This window comes from Chaetodon auriga, chromosome 7 (genome assembly GCF_051107435.1).
Source record: "Chaetodon auriga isolate fChaAug3 chromosome 7, fChaAug3.hap1, whole genome shotgun sequence".
Lineage (NCBI taxonomy): Eukaryota > Metazoa > Chordata > Actinopteri > Chaetodontiformes > Chaetodontidae > Chaetodon > Chaetodon auriga.
Window position 1 is genome coordinate 10,293,452 of NC_135080.1, and position 21,700 is coordinate 10,315,151.

At 45.3% G+C, this 21,700-nt stretch overlaps 1 protein-coding gene across 1 annotated transcript; it reads right to left on the reverse strand.

The window, feature by feature from the left end:
• Nucleotides 1-13: 13 nt before the first annotated feature.
• Nucleotides 14-21,241, reverse strand: sh2b2 (SH2B adaptor protein 2). Its single transcript, XM_076734299.1, has 9 exons — nt 21,017-21,241; nt 9,859-10,819; nt 5,769-5,870; nt 5,503-5,594; nt 5,041-5,141; nt 4,797-4,958; nt 4,506-4,708; nt 3,473-3,647; nt 14-2,451 (listed from the first exon to the last, which is right to left on the reverse strand). The coding sequence occupies exons 2-9, from the start codon at nt 10,786-10,788 to the stop codon at nt 2,114-2,116; spliced, it is 2,103 nt and encodes a 700-aa protein (XP_076590414.1). The 5' UTR covers nt 10,789-10,819; nt 21,017-21,241; the 3' UTR covers nt 14-2,113.
• Between the last annotated feature and the right edge of the window lie 459 nt (nt 21,242-21,700).

A 21,700-nucleotide genomic window follows, 5' to 3' on the forward strand; every position in this document is an offset into this window, starting at 1 on the left:
AAAGGGCGCAACAGTTTGTTCACATTTTATTCACAGAAATATAAAGTAGTATGTCAAGTACATCACTTTGTACAAAATTGCACAGACTCTTCAAAACTCAGTCAGACAACAGAAAATTTAGCTTTAAGAAGTGTTAAGAAAATAAAAGGGAGACATGAGCAATCTGTGATATGTGAGATGGGCTCTTGCAACAGACACGTTCCACTGAGGATGTTTCATCGAGAAGAATCAATCAATTGTACATAAATAAGACTTGATAGGAAAAATGTAATTTACAACGGCTGAGGAATAAATATGTTTCAAAAATAGGATTCGAGTTGGCACATGGACTGCTCCGTCCGGTGAAATCTCACCTCGAAGCTAAATGGCCACGCTTGAAGAGGCGGACGTCGACTCTTGATATGTTTAGTCCAGCTGAACAAAAGGGTTGCGTTTGTTTGAAGCACAGTCGCTGAAAGCCGCTCGCGTCTCACATGCTGTTACAGTTTGGGGAAGCATGCTTATTCAACGTTTTGCCAAGAGATAGACGAGAACATCGACACCACTCGAAGGTGCGAGGGTGGCGTCAATGTTTATGCTGACTCTTGGCAAGGAAGCGAATAAATGTATTTCCTGAAATTTCAAACTCCTTTAAGAGGATATTTAAACAGACATTTTGTGTTACAATGAGTCTTGGACTATGGTGTTAATTCTTACACTAACATGAATATTTTCTTGTTAAATCCAGCCTTTTTATCATTAGAAAAGCTTAACGTTAGTACTCTGCATGAAGTAAAGCAGCAATGTCACATCTTTCTTTTCAAGCATGGCCATCTAGTACCCTTCGCCTCACTGCCTGTACCGTTCCAGTCTGCACCAGGCTGCACAAACAGTATGCAATACTGCCACCTTTCTAAAAAACAAGTCCCCAGTCCCTCCGATAAATGCTGGATTTGGTATAATAATATCTTAAAGGCATTACTTTAAAGTGAACTCCTATATTAACAGCATATCTAATCTACAGGTTATTGATATGATAAGCTTGAATACAGAACCAGCACCAGACGGAGGGACCCCGAAAACCATGTTTTAGAAACACTACTGTAGCACACCGATTGAAAAATATTTGGACTCTAACACACCACCACACACTCATAGAAATAACCCAGTATGAGAGCAAAATGCGAGCCACCCTGCCGTATTCCTGCAGGCTGAACTTGTTCATCTTCCATTTCATCATATGACATGTGACCACCTGTGCGTACGCTGCAGCCATCGATGGAACAAAACCATTTCAGTGTGCAGAGAGACGCACGTTCGGCATGTTTTAAGTAGAAACTGATGGTAAAGTGATCACCTGCATTTAATTTTTGGGCTATTGTGATTATGCAAGATGTGCACCCTCCTCCTCACTATGGGCAACAGTCTGTTCAAGTCCAAGGAAACTGTCAGGCACTGAGACCCTTTAGGCTGTACACGTTTAAAAAAAACATCTCTGAGCTAACACTAACACACCCATGATGGCTGTACTGATGTCAAAGTGGAGCAGAGCCCCAGAGCAGGACTTTGTAGGGAAACCCTGCAGGGACAGTGAGGATATCCGGGACAGACTCAAAGCAGCTTTACAAACATTAATGGGATGCTCTCGGGAGCTCTGAGGGTAGGGGCTGTTTCTTCAGGGTCGTTTCGATTTTTCAACCCTTCAGCAGGGCGGTGACACAGGCTCTGCTCCCAGGGAACTGTGGGTAAAGATGAACAGGAAGTGGTCAGAGGACGTGAATCAAAACCATACGTCTCCACTGGGTGACTTCCTCTTGCTTTCTCCTCCTACGCTCATCGTCACTGCTGCTTTTTCTACGTCCAGGTCTCATCTCCCGCTCTCAACGTCTCCATTTTCACCGGCTGCGGAGGGATCTAACAGCGTGAGTGGGCACACCGCTCAGCACGACCCTACCTCCCTTCTCAAATCAGAGAAACAGGAAATTGTCTTAAAACAAAAACAAACAAACAAAAGCGATGGGTGATCCAGTGATTTGGACCGTTTTCATCATCAGCAGATTGTCCCACATCACCTCCAACTTTCTGAATCTCATCCGACTCACAAAGTACGTGACTGAACCCTGCCCTGGCTTGTTTAGTAGAAAGAGTACTGGTTCTCCACTGCTCGGGCCCTGCGAGTCCCATCGGGGTCGTGGTAGTCCTCAGACGTGCCACTAGAGGCCTCCAGCAGGCGCTCAGAGCTGTTGCTCCGGCTCTGTAACCCTCCTCCCACTCCTCCTCCTCCTGTACCCGGGTCACTGCGGGAGAGGGAGGGAAGGGTGGTGGGTGAGGAGGAGGTGCTCGAGGGGAGCGGGGCATCAGGAGGGGGCCCTGCAGGCACTGCGATCCCAGGAGGGTGGAGAGCTGGCTGGGCTGAGTCTGTCCGGCAGCCTGCATCCCTGGGTGGGGTGAGGACTGGAGGCACGGTCACATCTGTAGCAGATTGTGGGGAGAAGAAAGAAATCCTTTCAATAGAAGGTTAATAATATCAACTCATCTGTGCTGCTGATAATTGTTTGTTGCTTTACACTGAGGAGCTGCTGACAAAAGGCTCCTTCATAGAGCAGCATGTAAACACAGGCAGTGTGGGCCTCCTTTATTGTCCTTTCCCTTGGTGGGCAATAACACCGACAACACTGGTGCCAAAGACACGCCTGACCAGTGTATCAGTAAAGCCTTTTACAGCCTGAATCAAACCCTCACTCTATGTAAGTTTGTGTTTGGGAGTGAGTGCATGAGTGTGTGTAGGTCCAGCCTTTGGGGAAACAGAGGGCCTCTTTGTGACCACCAGGCTGGGTTGGGGCCGGAGTCTCGGCCTGAATGCAAAACTCCTGCGGTATAATCGCCCCCTCACTCTCCTGTACAGGAGGGCATTCATCCCATGCCAGGAGAGCAGAGGGCAGGAGTAGTGTTAGTATGGATGTGAAGGAGGGGCAGGGTAGGTTCAGTGAGTTTTAGCTCTGCTGTAACTCTCTGACAAACCTCTGCTATCCATCAACGCATCGACCTTTCTGGAAGTCTAATCGCCCTCTGCTGATCCTTTGGTGACCTGAGGAGTGACTGTCAAGCTGAAACACTTCCTTTTTTTTTGAAACCACCTGCAAATTGTTTCAAAGTTTTGCAAGTCAAAAGCTTGAACACGCTACTTTTTGGCAAATGAGGCAGTTACACGATGACGGTAATACTAAAACAGCTGCCCATGCTTTGCTTCGCAGAGCCAAAATGTCAGTGAACTGACTGAGTCACACCGCTGTGTCAAGCTTAAGTTTGCAAACATTAGCTAGCTACTGGACTTACTGGAAAAAAACTTCAAGGCCTTAAGGCACTACACACATATTAAAAAGAACACCTCGACAGTGTCTTGACATCAGCTCGTTAAACTGAAATATGCGGGTTCCTGATTGGAGAGATTAACCTCGATGGCCTAAATTAATTATGTCTGTGTGTTGTGTACCTGCGGTGGAGCTTCGCTGCACTTGTACATAGGAGCGTAATGTGATGTCAGCAGAGCCTCCAGACTCGAGGGGGATGGGGTGGGTGTGGAAGTGTCTCAACATGTCCGACACGGTGTGGAACCACAAGTGGTGGACGTGGCACTGTCCGTTCTCATTCACGGACAAACGCAAATGCTGGGAGGGAGAAGGAAGGGAAAGAGGAGGAGACAGGACATTAACAATGGAGAGAAAGGTGTAAGGGTCAAAGGGATGGAGAGGGAGGGTAGGAACAGAAAAAGACACAACACGGAAAGACAGAGAACTGCGGTGTGAGACACAGAGAACATCTGAAACAGACAGACCGAGACAGAGGTCAGGACATTCCTGCGAGGCGTCTCGCTGTGGGAGCAAAGCGACAGAATGCCAAGGCTGACACCAGAGGAAGAGGCGGCAGCTGACACTTCCTCAACACCGCCGGCTGGCAGGATGTGATGTGCAGGGATCATGTTACATAAGAGCACACAAAACCTTGACATTACTGCATCTTTTCCGGGACCTGAACAACTTGGTCCACTGTGAGCGGCAATGGCTGCATCCCAAAATGTCCTGAGAACGAGCTTGAGTGAATTTAACGCTGCTGCAGAGCAGAACTGCAGCTGGGAGGAGGGATTAATGTGTCGTAACGTGGAGACAACAAGTTCATTCATTATTTAAAGAACAGAAGATGCATCAGAGCAAATTTTGATAACTGATTAATTGTTTGAAAGTAAAGTGAAAAGACTATTTTCTGGTTCAGAATTTCCTCCTTTTTCATTTCACTTAAAATTCAATACAACTTTTTACTGTTTGTCAGACAAAATTAGCAAATTGAAGACACAAGGTCTGACTGGGGTTACTGGTGATGGGCATTTTCTTTCATTATTTTCGACATTTTATAAATTATTGAATATATAAACTATCAAAACATACACAGTTAATACAAATAACAGCAGCACCTCTAATCTACAGCACACACACAAACCCCTCTATTCCTCCTCTCTCTAATTGTCTCACCTTTGCTTTGCCCTGAAAGTTGAAGGTGAGGACGTACTCGCCCGGCCGCGTCTCGCTCTGCCGAATCACAAAGAGCCCATGGCTCCTGGCCCCGCCCGCGAGCACCAACTGAGCCGCACGCACACGGGACAGTGTACCGTGGAACCATGGGTAACCCGCCAGGCTGGCGTCGCCATCGGACTCTTTCGCTCCTTCGCTGCCACCTGAGGAAAGTCACAACAAACCAGTGGTTTAGTTTTCTTTGACTTTCCTCATTTCTGATGTCTGGAGAGGGATCGTATGTGTTAGTACCTCCAGAAGAGTTGGAGCCCTGGGCCTCTGGGGACTGGAGGAAGCGCTCTAAAGGCATGTGGGATGGGTGCTGGGTGAAAGGGGGTTCCCTGCAACGGACTGAGGGGGCGCTGTAATGCTCTGCAACTGTAGGACACGACCTCTCCGGAGCGCGATACACACCTAAAGACATTGTTAATATTTTAACACATTCATGTGAATCACAATATTCAGATGCTATGTGGGTGGGTGGGTCTTTGCTCACCCTCGGACAACAGTTCGCAGCTGCAAGAGGCCACCATGGAGCAGTCTTTGGAGGCCTGACCGTGAGGACACGACGCCAGCTCGATGTCATCGCCGCTGTCACTGTACACAAGCAGGCGGGTCAGGAGAACCGCAAGAACGTATACAGACGCACACACATGTGCAAACAAACATCAGCGACTCTACACACATCCACATCCTACAAACATGGACACAAAAAATCTTTCTGTTTACGTCCCGAGCCGCACACACACTAACCCGGGAAACTGAGGAGGAATGTCGGCGGTGCAAACTCGCCCATGTTTGTGCTAAAGCAAGCTGTCAAAAACTCCACTAATTTGATGATTAATGACTGTGTGTGTTAGCCCTCCTTCCCGTCTTCCCATCCACCCTTCCCCCCTCTCTCCATCCCTCCGCTCTTCTCCATCCTCAGCCAGCAGCAAATATTTATCTGGTGGTTTACCCGGGGTCTATGCAGTCCTGGATGTCAGCAACCCAGGAGTTTTTCTGCAGCGAGTCGATGGTTTCCAGGATGTACTCTCCCCCGTTTTCCACCTGTGGAAGCAGCCAAACACTGCGATCACACACTGAGCTCTGTTCAAAGGGCCACACGAGGGTCCAGAACAGGGCGGGCTCACTCATTCTCCAACAACCTGTTACTGTACAGCAATTATATATGAAACTAGAGCAGGTGTATCAGCGTGGTTGTAAAATGGTTGCAGTTCCTACCTTAAGAACAAAAGTGTTGTCCTTGTCAGGCATCTCCAGCGGCATGGTGGTCCTCACCTCCACGATGGCTGACAGAGGGATGCTCACTTTGGACTTTGAGGACTGAAACATGAACATGCAAACAAACACAGAATAAAACATCACATATTACTAACTTTTTCTTTGACGGTTGCTTATTCAGTCGTGAATATATAAAGGTGTCAGGATAAAAAACTTTAAATCAAGTTTTTCGGGATTCGCAAGCAGAAAAGTTTGGCAGCTTTAAATGAAAGTGGACATTAAATGAGCACGAGCTGCCTGTGCTTGTGTATCACAGTGCAACGAGAAACACGTCAAGTGGTAGCAACATTATTTTTGGTATCTCTGCGTCAGAAAACAAAAAATAATACATAATTATATATATTTTTGTACTATATAACCAAAAACCACAATGAGAAATGACATCCTGAATGACATATCGCACATCCTGTAGGAGGTAAGTGCGATACTTGTAAAAGTAGAAAATGTACATTTTACTACAAAAAAGCCCTTCAGAGAGCTCTAAATGACTGGAACACGTTTACAGTAATTAGTACCACTTCCCTCTCTGTCTTTAGTGTGAAATACACCCAACTTCTCCCAACCTCTAAACTTCTCCTTCACACACGATAATGAAGGGGTGACATGCAGCCTGACTTACTGGCTTGAACTACAACCCTGATTCCAAAAAAGCAATCATTCACAATCAAACTGTGTTTACTGACAGCAGTTTATGAAGAGTCCCTGAGCCCATGTATCCTTTATCCAATCATGTGTTCACAAAGTAGTGAACCACCTCGCTCCATCCTCACCTATGAACGACTGAGCCTTTCCAGGACGCCCCTTTCATACCCAATCATGATACTCTCACCTGTTACCAATGAACCTGTTTACCTGTGGAATGTTCCAAACAGGTGTTTTTGGAGCATTCCACAACTGTCCCAGTCTTTTGCTGCTCCTGTCCCAATTCAGAATAAGCAGATATTTACAAAAATCAGTGAAGCTGATGAGGTCAAACATTAAATACATTGTCTTTGTACTGTTTTTAGTTGAGTGTATGTAAAAAATGATGAGCAAATTATCACATTCTGTTTTCTTTTTTGGAATCGGGGTTGTACGACGCATGTCTCTTGAGTAAATCATTCAAATAAAATAAGGTCATCATTAAAAGAGTTAAGGAAAAGACTGCACAATCTGCAAAAATGACTCCACAGCTCAGATTTTATACAGTCTCATTTCTCACTGCCTTTCTCAGCAGTTATTCCCGCTGACCGACTCTAACAAACAAAAAACAGGAAGAGTTTATACAAGGGTGAACACTGGAAACATCCTGGCCTCCGTTTGCCCTCTGCAGAGAGCTGGATCCCGGTGATAATCTTAACAGATCCAATGAGTGTGTTTGAGGCGGTGAACTCTGTGTGTGTGTGTGTGTGCGTATTTATTTCTGTGTGTGTCAGGAGAGGCAGCGCGAGAGGGAGGCTGACTGATGGTCTGGCAGCGGCTTATCAGCTGATCTGTCTGGAGCAACACTGTTCTCATCTTGATCTTCCTGTGCAGCTGGCTGCCGTCCACGCCCACAATTCCTTTCTCTGGATCAGATGTCAAAAACCGCTTCCTGTATTAAACTATTTGACCATTTCCTGCACCTCTCAACTGTGGACAGTATGTGTGTGCTCTGCCACACAGCTCTTACAGGAAGTAAGTGTGCAGTTAGTGCGGTCAGTCTTTTCATTTGGTGGTGTGGTCTTTCTGATAAAACCTTAAAGGGACATGTTTGTCATTTAGCGGTGAGCAGGTTGTGTGCACTGTTTGAACTTGTTGTGTCGAGACACAACGCTGATGAGAGCGGTGAGAACGAGCCAAAACAGTCAAGTTGGGGTCATAAGATCAAAACAATGAGCTGAAGGAAACTCCAAAGCGATAGGTGATGAGTCTCTGAGCCTGTCATTATAAGTGACCCCTCTTACATTACACCTATTATTTGATCTATTGTTAGTGGAAAAACATTGATTAGTGCAGCTTTAAATGCTTTTTTTTTTTTTTTTTTCAATTCAACCGAGGTGAAAACCTCGTAGATGGATACCTGGACAAATAAAATGCAAACTATCTGCATGGTTAAATACCATCAGAGGTAAGAGACACAAAATATGAGAGACTGCGTTCTAAATTTGTGTCATGATGGGACTTCAAGCCATCTTTAAAGAAACTGTAGAAACAGTAAATGAACATAACTTTCCAATCGCTCCAACAGGGAATCACTGTTTCATTACTGCAGACATCCATTATTGTGTTTCTGCATTTGTGCAGGAGAATGACACAAAACATTAGCCTGCTAGTTTAGCACCTCGCGTTCAGTGAATACTGCATAATGAGCTGAAAAGTGGCATTTTCTCTGGCAATATTTTAAACTGTCAGACTTCTACAAATGCAGGCAACATTTAGGATTATCTACATCCAAGGAAAGAAAAATCCAAAATCACAGTAGCATCATTAGTATTTTTAGGCAAGTCTGAATTATTTTTACTGCTTCTTTTTTATTATAATGACAAACAGGTTCTGTGAAGTGTGACAGCTACTCCTACTCTTGAGTTCTTGCATGTTACTTTGGCTGCTGTGAAGCAGCGAGCGGGTCGTCTCAGGACCTGCTGCTGTGTCATAATGCAGGCAGTTAGCGTGCTGCAGCGTGCCGTCTCTGCCACAGAGAGCAGCCGGCAGATTGATGGCCCTGACAGGGACGGAGCCAGAGCCAGTCAGCCAGGAGCAGGCACGAGTGAGATTTTATGAGTCAGTTTATCTTTCCGACACTGTTGACTCTGCACCGTTATGATTTGTAAGACCTGAATAGGACGGCAGTGATAAAACAACTCGGAGTGTCTGCGGGGCAGGCCTGTCGAGATGCGTGTGTTTAATTAATGTGTCACTTCATAGCAGCTCTGAAGTTTCTTTTAACCTCAGCCTCGTCCACGTGTGGACGTTAATAGAACATAACAGATGAAACTGCTGAAGCACAATTATTAAGTTTCATTTTCTATGTTCCCCTTGTGGCTCTCACTGAGTTTTTGAGTGACTCACAAAAACCATTTTGGTTCCTCTTTTCAGTTTGTCACAGTTTGCCAAAGACGAAGAACCAATCAATATTTATTTTTTGCACATGAAAGGGAATCTTTGCAATCCGCTCCCGCTTACAGAAATCAATGTAACAGCTTCCTCTCTCTGTCACACACACACCCAGTCTCTGGTTCTCTCGACCGGCCCCTTCACCCCTCTCCCATGCCTGCCTCCCACCTGTCCTTACCCCTCTCCCCCTCTCTGCCATATCCTCACATTCCCACCAGCCATGATCAAAGGACAGTGGCAGATTTACACACACTCAGCTGCACAGCCTCATGGTCTTCTTAAGGTCAGGGGCAATGATCTGGAAATCCCATATAGACAAATGTGAAGTGTGCATGCATGCACGTGAGTGTGTGTGTGGTTCGACTCAGGCTGCGTCACTCAGGGTCACAGGGGTTGGATTATCAGGCTGGCTTTATATCTGGGATTCAGGAAGGGCTGCAATGAGTGACTATTCTCATGAATTATTAATGTGTTGATCAGTTTTTCAATCAATCTAAGTCCAAACTTCAATTAGTCTCGTCTTGAGGAAGTGGAAATGCGCTTTTAAACAGTGGCTGGATGAAATGATTTCCTCATTGTACGTGGAAAAACTTTGCTGTGCAACGTTTGTGACGACATTTGGGGTCTGGACTCTAAACCATAGAAGCTATGAAAAAACGCAGCTTTTCCTGCATCATACCTGGTTTTCTGTAAGGATTACGGCTGTCATAGACACACATGTTAACAATTCCTTTGTCTATCTATTCATCTGTTTTTAGTTTTGTGAGGCAGGAGAGAGCAGGGATCTAGTGTTTGATGCATGGGGCGCAAATCCTTTGAAAGACTCAAAGACTTAAAACTGTTTCAAAAAGAGAGAAGTGACGTCTTCAAATCAACCATTACCCAGCTAATCATTTCAGCACGAGATGCCTGTTTTCTGCTTCACTGTCTCACATGTCTGCGTGTGTTTGTGTACCTTGGGTGGTACATAGAACTCCAGCAGGAACCTCTCGCCTCCTTCCTCCCTCTTGGTCTTCCTCAGCAGCAGGCGGCACTTCTGCCACTGTGCGGCGCCCATACAGTTTGTGTCATCAGCCACCATGTACCTCAGCGCTCCCTCCCTCTGGATTTCCAGCATCTCGGCCTTGTGGCCCTGGGAACCCCTGGGAAGCCGCAGCTTTTGGGACCACTTCTCTCCCCCTGCAGCCTCCCCTCCTCCTCCTCCTCCTCCTCCTCCTCCCCCTCCCCCGTTAGCCTTCCTGGCTCCAGAGGGGCCGTCAGGTTCAGGGGAGGCCCGTCTGTGCCACATCTCCTTCACCCCGTCCACCACACACAGGCTCATGTTCCTCAGGGAGAAGCCTTTCTTGAAGCGAGCCTTTGGGTGACTGACCGATACGTCCTCCGAGCTGCGGGACTGTCCCAGAGCAGACACCTTGTGGGCCGGCTGGGGGCCTTGGGAGGCGGTGGTGCCACTGCCTCCCCCATCTATCCCTCCCCCTCCGCTGTCCATACTGTCCAGGGATTCACTTGAGGCCCCGGCGTCCTTGCGTCTCTGGTAAAGGTCGTGACCGTAGGACAGCGGGCAGCCCTGGATTCCCAGGAAAGGAACAATGCTGTACTTTGGCGCTGCGTTGGAGCCGTCCTCCCCCGGCGAAGACGCCTGGTTCTCCCGGGCCTGGGTCAAGGCTGCAGAGAAGCACTCCAGGAAGTGATGAGCAAAGTGCTGCGAGAAGCTCACATCAGCGCCGGGCGAGTCGTAACACGGGTTCTCCGACAGGAAGCGTTGGAACTTGTCAGCGAAGTCTGCAGCAGAGGCTCGAGCATGGAGCTCACAGAACTCTCGCCAGTCAGGCAGTGGGCACGAGGAGGAGAGCTCCGGGCTACCGGGCACCACCGCTCCGTTCATCACTGGGCCATGCCAACCCACCGAGGAGAGGCTGGAGAGGAGGAAGAAGAGCAGAGAGTCAGTGTGGAGGCAAGAAAAAACTGCAGCATGATTTTTTTGGATCAGACGTACAACAGTTGTGGAACAGCCTGCATGTGTGATGGTGCAAAGAATAAAAGATGTGTGAATGAAGCAGACTGCTGAACCAGCTTGTGTCCGTCATTAGAATATTCATATCTTGATGATATAAAAACTGAAGTCTTTGCATGCAGGCTTTCTGTGACGTTTAACCATAAAGAAAGTGCAAAAGTCTTGCTTTTTCGTCTACTTTTGTGTCCAAATTTCCTCCAATCTTGACTATTCCTGCAGCTGTCATCACATAAAATGTGCAACCTAACGTCTTTCAAAGTGATAACCAGGACTGGAGCCAGGATCTGAGAAGCAGAAAAACTGAGATCATGAGTCCAAGAAAAATATGAGCAGACACCTCAACATTTTCTTGATTAGTTTAAGCTTGTTTTTCATCTTATTTGTTAAGTTAATTGTTCAGTTTTTCCTAGCATGAGGGTGTACGTCCTGTGAAAATCCAACATATTTTTAAATGGTTAACTTTGTCTAAGATGTTGGGGTATTTCCTCAACCCATAAAGAATGATCTTAAGGTTAAACCATATTAGGAGGCACATGGCGTTCAGTCGACACTGAATAATGATTTCCACACTTATTCACTGGCCTAAAACTCAAAGATAAATACAGTGAGTGTTAAGAACGGTGGAATCTGCCTGTAAGATACCTGTGTAGACAATTAACTCCCTCCTGGTCTGCAAAACATCCTCAGTTGCTGTAGCGGGTATTTATGGACTTTGGAGCTCAAGATTTATGCAAAGGACGGGTGTGTCATTGAAGGCTCGAAAACGACTCGGCAACAGATTAAATGTGACAAACAAATCATGCAGAAAGCTGGGGTCTCAGTTACCAAGTGATGGTTTCTGACAAGCACTCAGATTATCCGAATTATCTGCAAGTGTCTCCTGTCAGAGCAGGTTAACAGAGACTCAGATTCAACACAGCCTGACCGTGCAGCTCCTCCTTATGTCCCTTTTATCTCTCTCCCTGTTGTATTTTTTACGTAATGAGCGTTCTTTTAAGACCACAGTTGCTCTGGTCTACTCATCCTTACATTCCTCTGCTCCCCAGCATGTGTGTGTCCGTATGACTCAGTCCTCGGCGCTGCCTCCCTCTCTGGCCTGATCAGTGCCAAACCACATCACATCACTGATAAAACTCTACTCTCTTTGGTCTGCAGTGGGGATCTAACACAGAGTCATACCACCACCGTGTCAGCAGCAACATCCAAAGCCTGCTTTCACCCCCCTCCTCCTCCCTCTCTTTGCCTCAGCACATGACTAACACAGCATCAATGAATAACGTCGCACAACCAAACACATGTTGGTTTGATTATTGTCGTCTGTAAATCATGCAGATAAAAGGATATCATCAGAGTGGGCAGGCTGGGTGACATACGCACAGGGACGGCCAACGCTCCCCAATCTGTGAAAGCTTATTCTCCAAGCTGCTGGGCTTCTCTTGGCAGTTCACTCACAGTACACGCTCAAATGTTTGCTCTCTGAAATTACTCTCTTAAACCAAATCACAAGCATTTGCACTGCAGAGTTTCCTGGAATTTCTCCTGCAAGCAGCTTTATTGTCATTTCCAAAAGCATCAGTGTGGGTTGTCTTTTCATAACGGATTAGCGCAAAAAAAAAAAAAAAAAACTCCTCTGGAATTAAGTCTGACACACACATTCAACTACAAGCCAATCTCCCTCTCATTCCCTCTCCATTTGCTCTCCTGCAGATCTGAAACGAACGATCAGAGCGAGGATGGGATGCGTCAAAGCACAGAGGAGTGCCAGCTCTTTGAGAGACCACCTCTGAGCTCATCACGCAGAGACGGAAACTCTTGGATGCTGAGGCCTGGCGTTGGAATTTCAGAGGAATACTGTGATGGATAGACACACTAGAAAGTAAAGGGAAGAGAGTGATTGGAGAGTAATAATAAATTAAAAAGCAAAGGAAATGTCTCTCTTATGTGCATGGATGTCCCAAGCTAATCTAAAGTGCTAATACTGTGGCCATTTAGCTTCATTTCAAGTTAATTTCAGAAGTGGGTGGTCGGGGGTCTTAAATTAAGCTGGTTTGATTGGATGCACAACATTTCTAAGATTCTCTCACGCAGCACTTGGCTTGGCTGAACATCGTGTTGTTGTTGTTGTTTTCTCCCATATTCTGCTCTCCGGCCTGGATCACAACCAAAGGTCCCGAGATGGGAACGCTTTCGTAACCTCATCAGGCGACAGAAACACATCTTGACAGGTTTCAGAGGCTTGAAGAGCAAAAAGATGGTGGGCTTATCTGCAAAATGATGCTCAGAAGCTCAAAGAGAGAAGAAACAGAAAGAAAGAAAGACACTTTGACTGGTTGCACATTATGTCCCCTATGGAAGCAAAGTAAAGATCTGAATCCTATAAGCAGCCGAAAAGCTACAGTGATGTTGAAAGTATGGATATTTCAGGTTTGGGTTGTTAAGATCTCTTCAACATATTTAACAGGATACTTTGCTGTAAAAATCTTGATGATACTACAGATGTCATCCAGGCCATAAAACGCCAGCCTCAGAGGTTTGGAGTGCTTCAGAAATGGCTTCCTCAAACTTACAGCTGACTACATCCACCAGGCCAAAGGCGTTTGCTGTCCTCTGCAAGAAGGGAGGCCAAATATATAAAACCATATTAACCATTAACCATATTATTAAGTGCACAAGTTTTTTTTTCCCCTCCATGACAGCCCTCTGTAAATTTGACTGGTCATGATCAGATTTCTTAAACGGATTGGTATAATTCAGACACCAGGACTCTTCATGATAAATTCTAACTTGAAGACCACCAAGGACGAGCAATCGAGCCTGGATGGAGTCGATCAGACCTCGGCCCTGTCAGGTTATATTCTGTTGAACTGAATTTGAGAACCTGAAAGTTAAAAAAAAATGCCTTGGCATTTCTAGAAATTTGGAGTTCAACCACACAAAGTCAGACAGACATTAAAATATTTCAATGCTATAAATTCAGTGATTTTAGCTTTCAGAAGGTTAGATTGAACAACTGGGTATTTGGCTGCTCATGAGACTCAAACTATTGAGGATTTCTAACAACGTACTAACATTTATAATGGCTTCTCCTAATGACTTATTAACATTTAAAATTCCAGACTTAAGACATTTATAACTGATTTATTACCAAACAGAGAGGACCAACACCAGCTAAAGGCATTTTTCACAACCTGGCAACCCAAAATGTCTTCTTATGATGGGTTATAACTGATCTATGAAGCATTAGTAAATGTGTCAATAGCCATCAGTGACAGCTTAGGAACTGTGCCTCATTAGAAGGTGGCACAGCGTTGATAAATGTCTGTAACTAAAAGTAAAAATAAATTTCCACTTTCATTCATGAATCCATCACTTCATTCATTCAAACATCCATCCATTCATTCCCTCAAGCCACACGAGATTGTAAGTTAAACTGCTAATCACAGAGTGTTGTAATAATCATCTTGCTCCCCTTTTGTTGTGTGTGCGTGTGCATGTGCGCGTGTGCGTGCTGCCGCTGGCTGTGAGGAAGTCAATACCCATTCAGCTATTTAAGACCCTGCACTGGGCCAACTTTCCACCCATTCAGCAGAAAAACAACAATACACAGTGAGGTGCATTTCTCAAAATTATGCCCTTCCGCAAAGATGAGGATGTGCCTCCCTCAAGGATACTGAGCTGACTGTATGCCGCGCCCACACACACCCTCACACACACATACACACCTACTCACACGCTCACTCACTGAGTCAGCATGAAACTCAAGCCATGAGACGCTGGAGGAAGTGGACAGCATTAATGTTTCTGAGGGTCAGCAGACTGAAGCAGACTGCATGCTGCAAAGCACACAGGAGTATATAGGAGACATGATTAGCTGAGACTAGACGGGAGGGCAGTGGTGGAAAGTAATGGAAAGTAAGACTATTTACTCAAGTACTGTTGTGTGCAATTTTAAAAAAATATTCAAAATTTCACAGAAAAAGTAAAATTAGAGAAAAGTCCCAAAAAATCTAATCAGATTTGTGTTGCAAACTTCATTCTTTCTTCCTTCCATTCCCATAAATCCCCTCACGACCCCTAAGATTTATCTTGTGACCCTTTGCAGGGAGTCTGATCCCCCACATTGGGAACTGCTGGACTTTATACTGGAGTTTATGGTCTCAAGTCTTCTTCAATGCAGCGTGATGTTCATTTAGTAAAATATGGTCCCATTTAGTGTAAAACAGATGATAAAGGAGGGTACGCTTTAGGGCGTGGCTACCTCATGATTGACAAGCTGCTACCGTGTCTCAGTCAGGTCACACCTGACTCTAAAAAACCAAGATGGCGATGCCATAATGTCAAACTTAGAGGCTCCAAACATTTACTCTCTGTTTTAGCTCTGTTTTTGGTCTCTACCACCTCCTGAAGGACATATTTGGCACTCTAACAGCTAAATGCTCCGCTGTGTTCACCAGCTAATCACTAACTTTGTCTGTCTGCAGTTTGGTGCTCAGGAGATTTACAGTACAGAGGGCTTTTCAGAGCTTTTTCACTTAAAACAGCTGGCTGCTTTGGCCAAAAACAACACTATGCGAGCAGTGAGAGTGAAGGAAAACAGCCAAACAATGAGCGGAAACTCACTAGAAAGCTCAGTAAAACAGAGGGGATTATCAAGACTTTAATTGCATTTTATTTTAATACTTTTGTCCTTTTACTTCAGTGGAATTCTGAATGAAAGGCTTGTAATAAAGTATTTCTACATTGCTGTATTGGTATTTTTAGTTAAGTAAAGGATCAGAGTACTTTTTCCAGCACTGGAGGGGGCAAATTTTTGCTCCACAGGCCAGCTGCTAAAACAATCAGTGAGTGTGTGGAGGTGGAGGCAAAGGGAGCATAAAGGAAGGGAGACACACTGCAGGACGAGGGGGTGCAGAGGCACCACGTGGAGTCTCACATCCCCGCGACTCCCCTCAGACTTTTTTCTTTGCCGACAAAAAAAGACTGAGGGGAGTCGAGGGGAATCTAAAAATGTTCACCTCCATCCTTCCCCCTCCTGTATCTCCTCCCTATCTGTTGTAAAAATCTACCACTACTGTGCCCCCTCCTCCTCCTCCTGCTTCTCCTCCTCCTCCTGCTGCTGCTTCTTTACCCAGGGGAGCAGTGCTGATATCTCTGTCAGATGGTTGGGAGTTCTGTCTGTAACAGTAAACTGACCGGCGAGGAGAGGAAAGAGACATTACTGTGCAGGGAGAAGCTATCAACTGCAGCCTGCAAAACACATCGTACAAGATACGTTCACTTCATGTACCTTGCAGAGCCCTCACAGGACTGAGCTGTGCAGTACCAAGAACCACAGATGTCTGATTATTACTGTGATGTTGTGGGCAGTAATAGAGAACCACTGAAGAAATGATACTGCAGCCAAGCATAACGGATGTACAAGGACTCGTGTTTTTAAAGCTGTGTGCACACATACCTCTGTGTGCTTCCAGAGATAAACACTGTATATGTAGTTTAACAGACTCCTATATCCAAACACGCGTTCCTGCGAGCAGTTTCATGCCAGCGGCACGCCGCTCAGTGATTGGCTGACGAAGATGATTGGTGATGTTGTGCTCCCACCCCGGGGAGTTTGGGCCATGTTTTCTAAGATTAGCCTGCTCCACAGCACAGCACACAGCTAGCAGCACAGTCCGTCCAGTACAGCGCTGTGCATACACAACCTCTTCAACGCCGCATGAATCCATTAATTAGATGTTCTTATATAAGATGTAAATATTGCAGCAGTGAGATGTGGATGGAGGATGTTTAAGGGCATGAAACATGTCGTGTTTGTCATACACGCCGGATAGAGAACAAAAGCAAAACAATGCTCCTGTATTCATGTTGGGTTCATACACAGTCGCACTGATTGATGACGATCAGTCAAAGAATCCTTCTAATGAGTGATTAATAGTTGAAGTCCTTTTAAGTATCACTGCAGAAAATCTTCTGGTTTGTAGCAGCTCACAGGTCAGGATCTGTGGCTTTCTCTATTTCATACAAATCTAAATTGAACATTTTCTCACTTTGGTCTCCGAAGCATATTGTGACACATATTTTTTTACTACTTTCTGACATTTTATAGACTGAACAGTTGATTAATCAAAAAAAATGTCTCTAGATTCAGCAATAATGAAAATAATTTTTTCAATGAACAGATCGTTTACTCCATGACATGTCAAAAAAAAGAATGTCTTGATTTGTCCAATCAACTGTCCAAGAATCAAAGATATTCACTTTCAAAGTCGATAAAAGCAGGATTGAACAGAGAAAGCAACAAAATATGAACATTTGAGAAGACAGAACCAGTAAATTTTGGCTTGATCAAATAACTGAAACGATTATTGCTGTTTGATTTTCTGTCAGTTGACTAATCAATTCATTGACTAATTGTTAATTGCTCTAAAACAGTTAATTGATCAGGTCATTTGTCAAGCTTCTCAGTTGTGAGGGTGTCCTACTTTGTCGTGTAAGATGATGAAGTGAACGTTTGGATTTTAGACTGTTAGTCGGACAAAACAAGACATGAATGAGCCAATGAATAATCTATTAATCAAGAAAAGAATCAGCAGATGAATTGTTAATGAAAATAATCGGTTCAGTGTAGCACCAATGCGATAATGGGCTAACTTTACCCAGCATCTAGCTCACTGTCAGTGTGTGAAAAACTGTAAAGCACTTAGGATAAAAGCCATATAAACGCTGCCATTTACCATTTAGAAAACCACCAAAAGAACGTGTTGTTTTGAGCCAGTGTTATAGTGTTATTTTTCATATTAATGGGTCATTTACTCAAACTAAAACATGTTAGTTAGTCTGGGTAAATAACCCATCAATAATTCAGTATTGTGTCTGTGAAATATCCAATTAAAGCCGAATACTGAAACCAAAATTAAGACTCCATTTGCTGCAGAAAAGTAGGGGACGGTGAAGCAGACATCGGCATAAACATGTTGTGAGGATGTTCTGTTTTGATTCGCTGCTCTGCAGGGATGCTGGAGGAGAAGAGAAAGAAAAACACAGTCTCTGACACAAGGAGGGGAGTCCCACTGACTAAAAAACTGACTCACCTACAGAAGTCAAAAGACGGAGTATTACAGTAGACATTCAGGGTTGTGTGTGTGTGGGTGTGTGTGTGGGTGTGGGTGTGTGTGTGGGTGTGGGTGTGTGTGTGTGACGACTATGTAAACCAGCTTTAATACTGAACAAAAGGAAAGGCTGGTGGAAGTGGAAGCAAAAGCAGAGGAGATGCAGATACAAGATCAAAATCCCAGGAGGGAGAAGTCGTAGATAGAGAGATAGGATGAGAGCGAGGGGTCCGACGTCGCGGTATGAGGAAGAGCAGGAGTCGGGGTCAGCAGCAATAGACCTCTTTCTGTCCCTAGTTTTAGATCTGTCCACTTCACAGCAGCCAGGTCAGTGACCTTTGACCTGACCCCTGATAACCTCGTCCCGCCCTGAAGTGATTGAACATTGTCTGGAAAGTTTGTCTCAATGCAACACCGGACCCACAGAGAGGAGAGCGCCTGCCTGCACTGTGACAGAAAGACATAACGAAAGGTATGTAATCCTGATCCAGACACTGATACACCCACCTGCATGAAGCTGTCTGCGTGTGTGTGTGTGTGTGGGCGTGCAGATGCAGACAGATACAACCGGTGATGAGACACCTGATGATGGAGTACCACATCACCCGACTGCAACTGACTGAGCACAAACAATCTGACCAGTTCTCGCCTGTTTTTAACGACGTAGGTAGCAGAGCCTCATCACACAAATATTAAACACATTAATTAGCGTGTCCTCTACCAGCATGCTGTCCTCGCTCTCTCCCCCTCTCTCCGTCTCTCTCTCGTGGTTTCTCTGGCAAGCAGTGGCAATGTAAATATTGAGTGAGCTCCGGCATCCATATGGCAGCCAGTGATAAAGGACGGAGCGCGTGGGAGACGCACATTCTGCCACTGACTTCCATTTCCTGTCTCTCACCCACCAGGTCTAACTAATTTCACAGATGACCATAGGCCTCTCGCAGAGGAGTAATACTGTTCGACCTGCGTGAGCATCAAGTGTGTCACTGACTGGAATAGATGGTTTTTGTTAATTTGGTGTTGCAGAGTGAAGCTGATGATCACGCTGACAGAACCTGCAGCATGGCTCTATGTAACATGACTTTCTGACATAATATGCCTCTGTGGTGGTGGATTTTGTTAGCCAGCAATGGACTGGTCATTATCGGTCATCATTTTCATTGTTCATTAATCTGTCAATTATTTTTAATATTATCTGAGTTGTCATTCGGTCTGTGAAGTGACAGAAAAGAGTGAAAAAGCTCCCAGAGCCCAAGGTGACATCAGCCCCAAATCCAAATATATTATTTAAATCATTAGATATTAAACCAGATGAAGCAGGAGTTTGGCATTTTCCATGATAAATGACATGAAAATGAATCAATAATGAAATGTGTTGTCGTCTAACTTTGACGAATAGATTGACAAACTGTTTCAGCTCTGCCTCTCAGGCGTATTGTGATCCTCCTGCAATAAATACTAATTCTGTGAAGATTAAGCTGTTCAGCATTTGTCGAGACACTGTCACACAGGCGTTAACTCAACTATAGCCTGCAGTGATGATGTTGCATTGGACTGCATGATGTTCTGAAGTGTTCTTGTTATTTTGTCCACCCCCCCCCCCCATGCAGAATAGTATGTAGTCTAGACTGAGCAGCACTGCATCGCCTGGCTTGAGTTTTAATGAAAGAATCTTTGTAAAATACGTCTTTAGAGGGATTCTGCTTGAATATCACAACAAAGCAGGATTTTCGTAGACTTCAGTTATATAATAAGGAAATAAATACTTTCTAATAAGCGCCTGCCTTCGATTAGGTCACTATGAAATCATAACATGGTGTCAAAGATGTAGTCTGGCTTTATGGGAGCATTATCGACGATTACAGGGACATAAAGGCCAATATAACACATTTGTGGTGATGTGTTGGATGACATCATACTGTAGGTGTTCTTACTATTCTGTCCACCCACTGCAAAGTATATATGTCGTCTGGTGGACTTGGCAGACTGTGTCAATGTATTGCTTCATGGTAAAATTTGATTTTAGAGGGATGCTGCTTAAGAATGACCGCAAACCATCATCTCTAATAGAATACTGCAGAATGTAGTTATAGAGTAAGGAGAATAACGAGCCCTTTTCTTTGATTAGGTCACCATAAAATCACAACATAGGGCCACAGACGCAGTGTCGCCTCACAGGAGTATAATCAGATATTAGTAGACCTGGATCCTGTTAAAATCAGGCTTCATATTAACTGACTGTAGCCTATAAAAAGATACATGAGAGAAAGTCAATAGCAGGCCTAAAACAGGCCTACTGCAGGCCCGGAGAGCCTATTTAAAGGCAACAGTGGATCGTTGTGCAGGCTGCGTAATGGACTTCATGAATGGGAATCGGCAGCAGCCTCCTGCTGAATGGCTGACAGCTCCAGGTCCAGAAAGCAGGAGATGAATGGGAGCCTGCGTGCGGAGTCCCGAGCCGGTACACTGATTCTGGATCATCTCGAGCGGGCCTATATATCACAGCACATCACAGCACATCACATCATATCAGGCCCCTCAGCCGTCCTGTGACTGACCAGACTTCACTCCCTCAAGGCTATTAAATGGATTATCGGAAAAGCCCCTTTTCCACCGCGACCCTCCTCAAGTCCAGGAAGCCTCAGCCACAGTCTCTGCGCCCAACACCGAAACACGAGCCGCTATCATCAGCCCACTGCACTTGTTCTCTACCATCAAAAACCCGATCCTGAACGCAGGATTCAGCACGGAGGCTGACTGAGGGGATGAATCAGGGTTTAGACCACCAAAACACAGCAGCCTCCTCCTCTCCTCCTCCTCCTCCTCCGCCTCCTCAGCACCGGGAGGTTTGTTGTTGTTCCCCTGATGCTCGCCTCTTTCTCCTGACACCAGCAGCTCATGAAAAGGCTCTGCGAGATGTCTGATCAGACGCGTCAGGACGGTCCGGACGCGCTGAATAAGAGATAAAACGCAGCAGCGGCGGCTCTCACCTCAATGCAGGACTGGTTTCATGACGCTGGTTGGTGTCTCTGAGACGATCCCGGCTCTTCAGTGGAGATGGTGTCTATTCGAGATCAAACATGGTTATTTCCTCTTCATCGGATGTCCTCCTCTCCGCTTTAGACGCGCTCACAGCCGGCCAGCTCTGCCTCCATCGCCCCGCTCGACGCACTGTGCTGCCGCTGTATCTTTGGCTCAGCTCTCCACAGACCGCTGGAAGTCACACAGAGTCAGAATATAGCGCTACTTCCGGCAAAGACTTTCAGAATAAATCCCCGATGTGCGGGACAAATGAGAAGCCTGTCAATGCTTATTGGTTTGGGGGTCCAGAGTGAGCTGTTGTCAGGGGGGGTTCAGAACTTCTACTGGCCCCAAGAGACCCCAGGGACCCAAAAGTCCCATGTTTGCTGCACGTTAATGGATTTTGTTAATTTGATTGCAGTTCAGTAAGACAACTATTTTAAGTATGTGGAACAATTTGAGAAAACAGACAATATTCTGAAATAGTTGGCTCAGTTTAGTTTGTTGATTTTGATTTAAAGACTCGAACACCAGCAGTTTTCCCATCATGAGTGCCAAACTACATTCTTTCCAGGACCCTGCCTGAAAATTTATGATTTCATATCAGCTCATTTAATTACTGGGAACTATGGGAGCTGTAAAATAAAACATTA